This window comes from Melopsittacus undulatus, chromosome 17 (genome assembly GCF_012275295.1).
Source record: "Melopsittacus undulatus isolate bMelUnd1 chromosome 17, bMelUnd1.mat.Z, whole genome shotgun sequence".
Lineage (NCBI taxonomy): Eukaryota > Metazoa > Chordata > Aves > Psittaciformes > Psittaculidae > Melopsittacus > Melopsittacus undulatus.
The window spans coordinates 3920007-3926006 of NC_047543.1; the positions used below are offsets into that span (position 1 = coordinate 3920007).

A 6000-nucleotide genomic window follows, 5' to 3' on the forward strand; every position below is an offset into this window, starting at 1 on the left:
ATAATTATTGTATAACCCCAAAGAAGCTGGGATTGCAGAAAAAAGGTCATCTTTATTAGAGTAGATACAGCAGTTCAGTACAGGAAAGATCTAGAACTAATTGAAAAGCTAACCCAAATCACAAACTAATCACCACTACTTGATCAATCTATCAAAACTCAGTGTGGCCAAGAATTCTCTGTGCTTTAAGACAGTAATTTCCAGCAGTGCAGAGTGATTCCTCCGTTTCAGTTCCCTGGTGTCTGCTTTTTCTCACTTTGAGGGTGACATCTGGAGGATTTCAGAGCAGTTTTCTGTCTGCCAGCTTGTCTCTTTTGTCTACAATAATACCAAGAGAAAGAACAGTGATTACTTTGGTGTAACACACACACTGCAGTGGGCACTGAGATAGTTTATGTCTCATCTCTCGTTCCCATCTCTCAGAAGCTTCTTCATAGCATCGATTTGAATCATACATCACCTTTACAATATAGCAGACCTTTAAAAGCTCAAGGCAAGTTTGACTTGCATGTTCATACAGTTCCCCTGAGCTGGCCAAGCTTAAATTTTTGTACCCTTTCATGTGGGGGAATGATTAACCCTTTTGAGCTTTACTTGATCTCTTCTGTAGCATAGTCTGAGATCTTTTTCAGATGTGTAACATCTTTTAAGGACTGAAATTTGCTAAATTCTGCCCAGAGTCATAATTTGTTACTTATCAGATCTTTTTTTTTGTGACAGAAATCAGTGCAGCATCCCAGTCTCTATAATGGACACAACTACCATAATGTACAATGTAAAGGTTTCCTGAAAGAGCAGGGATTCTTACCAGCAGTTCCAGAAGAGGAGCCAAACATCCTGTAGAACAGAGAGAGAACAGTTGAAAGAAAACACATCAGATAATGCCTGGAATGAGGCTTCACGAAAGCAAATCCTCTACAATCAATCAGGCACATTTTATATATGGACAGTGAAGGGATGGTCATCTCCATGTTCTCCCTTTCAGCTCAGGAGAGAGAATTGTTAGGAAATGTATCTTTTAACAACTGCAGTGGGAAAAGAAAATGATGGAAAAGAAGGAAGAGAGGAAATAAAAATCTTTCAACTCCTTCTTTTTGTTCCAGGTTATGAGATATTTTCCTCCTTGAGGCTTTCTGAGAACTGGCAGTAACTGGGTTCCCATGTGGGAGGTCCACTCCATGGCTGCCTGCAATGGCTTAGACCCTCCCTTGAGAGTATCCTCTTCCACACGGATTACTCTGGGGCAAGAGCTATTTAACTGGTAATGGGAAGTTTATGGGAACTTGGTGTTAATTCTTCTGCTCTGTAAAACATTACTGGCTGCACTGTTTCCTGAATGTGCAGCAGACAATTCCAAGTTCCCACTTTAACTGTTAGTTGCATTTAACCTCTCGTGCTACTTGTCAGTTTGCCTTTTTGTTTAGCAGCTCTTTGAGGAACTCAGTGTGAATGGGAATTGTAACATTTCTAGCTCCCCTATGGTCCAGAAAAACTGTAGAAACCCAGGACTGTTTCAGGTTGTGTTTCCTGTGGTGCTGTGGCTAAGGAGCACCATGGCAGGGGGCTAAGCAGAAAGGTTTTCTGCAGCAAGCAGTTACTTACTGGGACTCTTGGCCTTCCAGGAGCTGTCGGTAAGTAGCAATCTCTTGCTCAAGTCGAGTCTTGATATCCATGAGGATCTTGTACTCGCTGTTCTGGCGCTCCATGTCCCCTCGGAGCTCAGCCAGCTGCGCTTCCACGGTGCCAATGAGGCCCTGGATCTGCGCTAGCTGGGCACTGTAGCGCCCTTCTGTGTCTGCCAGGGTGCTCTCCAGAGCCGCTTTCTGCATGCAGAGGGGTGGAGGGAGACCACAGAAAGGTTGCAGCCAGGTTCAGGACTGTGTGGAGGGAGGGAAAGACGTGCCCTTCCAGGAGGGATGCCCATGCAGTGTGCATTGTAACGTACCATGCTGAGCTGGGACTGAAGTTCTATCTCCAGCCCTTGGAGGGTGCGTCGCAGGTCAGTGACTTCAGACTGGCTGCTCTGAAGTTGCTCAGTGTTGATAGCGACTTCCCGGTTCAGCTCCTCAGTCTGAAACAGAGAACACATTACAGGAGAAATATGGGGCCTCCAAGCAGAGGCCCTAAGGCTTTCACAGCAGTTTTGTTCCCTGGATTGTTTGGTATTTGTACAGTGGGGCGTTTTTGATACCTTGCTGTGGAACCAGGCCTCAGCATCCTTCCTGTTCTTCTCAGCCATGACTTCATACTGGTCTCTCATGTCAGCCAGGATCTTGGAGAGGTCCATGCCTGGAGCAGAGTCCAGTTCAACACTGACTTCGCCACCTATTTGCCCTCCCAGGGCACTCATTTCCTGTGTGGACATGGCAAAGGAAGACAAAAGAGGGTACAATCATAAACTGAAAACATACAAACCTTCCATTTTTTCTGACTGACTCCCCTTAAATACTTGCAAGGGGATCTTCAGTTTCCCAGCCTACACAGAAATCCTGCCTTCACTGCTGAAGAGCCCAGGACAATCCTGGGGAGCTTCCCATTTAAACATGCTGCTTTTCCAATGTCACTTCCACACTTTTTCTTACCTCCTCGTGGTTCTTCTTGAGGTAGGCCAGCTCTTCCTTCAGGTTCTCGATCTGCAGCTCCAGGTCAGCTCTGGCCAGGGTCAGCTCATCCAGGACCCTGCGCAGGCCGTTGATGTCGGCCTCCACACTCATGCGCAGAGCCTGCTCCGTCTCAAACCTTGACAAAGCAAAGCCGAGCTGCTCAGGTGAGCTGACTGAGCCAGCCCACCACCACCAGCATCACTTGCTGTAAATGGGTCTGGGTTTGTGGGGTTTGTGAGGCAGCAAGTGTTGCCCAGCATTAAACTTTTCTCCACGTATCTTACATGATACCCAATTTTCCATGGTGGAGATGGTGCTTTAAGCAAATACATAAAGAGCTGAACTTCCAAGGACTGGATCAAACTAGTGCTCATACAGAGGTTTTATAGGCATTCCTTTCTCTTTCACAGCTACTGCCCTCTGGCTCAACAAGGGGGTTTACTTTTTTCCTGTAAGAAAAGGCTCACTTGGTTTTGAAGTCATCAGCAGCCAGCCTGGCATTGTCAATCTGCAGGACCATCCTTGCGTTGTCGATAGTGGCATCAAGGATCTACAAACAAAAGGAGTTCATTGCTGGGGCTGAAACAACTGTGTGTGTTCTGCCCTGATGTGAAGATAAAAGAGTTAAGTTCCTGGTTCACTTGCAGCTGCACCAAATAAAAGTGTATTTCATTTGGTCTCAGTAGGGAAGTATCAATGATCTACAATAAATACATAGCACGGGTTCATAGCACACTTCAGCCACGAGTGTTGGGTATGGGTACATCCTCTTCCTCTTGTTTGGCATATGAAGAGGCTTCTAGCTACAAGTCCCACAGTGAGACATAACCATGTGCTGTTACAGAGGGAGAGGACTACGGTGAGCCTGGGGGTAGGACTGCAGCAAGAAACCAGTTCCCTGCAGAGCTACAGGGCAGCCAGGCCTGCAGACTCCTCCGAGCAGAAGCTGTTCTCATTCCATGTTTTCTTAGCAGTGGGAAGTGTTCACAAGGTCTGTACGGTTTTAAAACAAATGGCATTTTGTGTATCATAAACTATACAAGGTCATATTCCATTTGCCCAGTCTCTGAACACATTTTTATTTCCTGTAATATCCAGGACAGTGTTTATTGATTCTTTTAATGCCTCATGAAAGCCACTACAGGAAATTTTGTTATATAGAGATAATCCCTGTTAATTTTTACCTAGAAATCGTGCCTGCCACTTTTAAAACTCAAAAAGTCACCCACAAAACCATCAGGAGCAACATTTTCTCTCCCCTAACTAAGGGGAGTAAAAGACATAAGGAGAAAATCTCATTGCCAGCTTTGCCTGTCCCTTTAGCTCAGGTTTAAATTCAGTGCAGAACGTGAATGACTGAAGCAAGGAGAAAGTGTGGGAATGGTCATGACCTCCAGGCTGAGCTGGGAAAACTGAACCTCCAGTTTTCATTCATTTATTTATATAGCTTAATCAGCTGCTACCTCTGTTTTCCATGGTGTGCATCATCTCCAAGTAATCTGTTATCAGGTACCCATGAGCTGTTGGGGCAAATCCTACATTGAGATGTGGGATTGATACTGCATGTCTGCCACTTCCTTCTTGCATAAACTGAACATTTCAGCACCTATAGTGCAACACTTCAGTCCCAAGCTTAAGGAAGTGACATGTGAAAGAAAAATAAATCTGTGATGATGAAATCTGGAGCCAAAATCTCCCCATTTACAAAACTACTTCACAGATTTGTATTGTTCCTGTTAAAGCAGTGTATGTGTGCCTCAGGTTCTTCAAGCTGTGTGGCATGTAGCAGCTTACAGAGGCAGGCAGGTTGCTGTCACTGTTTGACTCTCTTTATCAGAATATATATGGTCATGCACCTATTCAAAGGTCATATATGTGTAGATGACCAGCAAGTGTGTGTATATATAAATACATAGATGCTTTTATCAGAGAATTAAGTACTAAAGCATCTCAGACAGACTGCTTTGCACATCCTCTTAGCTAATACTTAAAGAGTAGGTAATTCCATGCTGGTAATTTCCTTTCCTTGCCCAATCCCTGCATACTCATTTCATCTTCCTCTCCTCTCCAGACACTGCAATGCCTTCTGGGTGTTCTTGGGGTTTTATGCTTCCCACTTTAGTGCGAATCTAAGATGATTTGAAATAAATATTAACACCTACCTTGTCTCGAAGGTCCTCAATAGTGTTGTAATAAGCACTGTAGTCCCGAGCTGGGCCTGGGCCTTGTTTTTGGTACCAGTCTCGGATTTTAGTTTCAAGATCCGAGTTTGCCTCTTCCAGAGCTCGCACCTTCTCCAGGTAGGATGCGAGGCGCTCGTTCAGGCTTTGCATAGTTGCCTTTTCATTGCCCGAGAGGAGGCCATCCCCACCAGCCAGGCCTCCACCAAACCCACCACTAAAGCTGCTGCTGAAACTGCTTCCATATCCCCCTCCCAAGCTGCTTCCTAGGCCAGAAGAGACAAACCGAGCAGAAGAGACTGACACACCACGGCCTCCAGAGCCCCCGTGGATGCTGGGGGCCCTGAAGGAGCCTCCGAACCGGGTAGAGGAGATGCCAGGTCCCCCTGCCACTGAAGAGGAAAATTGCCTGAAGCTGTAGCTGGCCATGGTAAGAAACAGCAAGGACTTGACTGAATCCTAGGCTCCCAGGGTCGGTGATTCTGCAGCAGGAATGTCTCTGCTCCCCCACCACAGCTCTTTTATGCTTGCTACAATGGGAGTTGTCTCCAGAATGTGTTATCTGAGACCCATGGAATTTATCAGCCGTAAGCCTTCTGCCAGCATGGCAATCCTTCTCATTGGTCAGCAGCAGCGCAGTGGGCTGTTTCTTTCCCAAATACCTTCACATACAGGTGCTGATTCCCATCCCCCTGACTGCTGCCTCCTGAGGCAGAAGGTGGGGTTCAGAGCAGGTCCCCCCCTGCGGGGAGCATTCTTCAGTCTAGTTACAGTTTAGCCACATAAAGTGCCCGTCCCTCTGCAGCCAACACGTACCCACAGCCAAGGCACACAAAGACTTTTTTCATGTGATCTCAGGAAAGAGGGAGTTAGTAATTGTTAGACTGATAACAGAGCTTGAAAGGAGCCCGAACGGTGAACAACGTGTGTGGAGCTGGATAAAACAGGATCCCACCCCTCCCTTTTCCTAATTTCCCCTCAGAAAAACTCTTTCAGAAGTAACATCTTCACTGTTTCTTTTCTGCTCTTTGTTCCTTTTGGGCTGACAGTAGAAGAGGGGGGCAGACAGGCAGCATGCCTGGTCTGAAGGATCCTGGTGTTCCTCAGAAGAGCTCTTTGAAGGAGGAGGAAGTGAGCTGCCCTTCCAGCACATGCAGCTTCAGGGAGGTACCAGAACCAGCAGAAATTCTGCTACCAGCAATTGTTCCACTAAACAG

At 46.3% G+C, this 6000-nt stretch overlaps 1 protein-coding gene across 1 annotated transcript; it reads right to left on the reverse strand.

The window, feature by feature from the left end:
• Positions 1–55: 55 nt before the first annotated feature.
• On the reverse strand, positions 56–5349 carry LOC101867748 (keratin, type I cytoskeletal 19). The gene is made up of 8 exons (XM_005144816.3): positions 4766–5349; positions 3071–3153; positions 2583–2739; positions 2192–2353; positions 1946–2071; positions 1603–1823; positions 809–837; positions 56–318 (listed from the first exon to the last, which is right to left on the reverse strand). Exons 1-8 carry the CDS (start codon positions 5210–5212, stop codon positions 281–283), a joined length of 1263 nt encoding a protein of 420 aa, XP_005144873.3. The 5' UTR covers positions 5213–5349; the 3' UTR covers positions 56–280.
• Between the last annotated feature and the right edge of the window lie 651 nt (positions 5350–6000).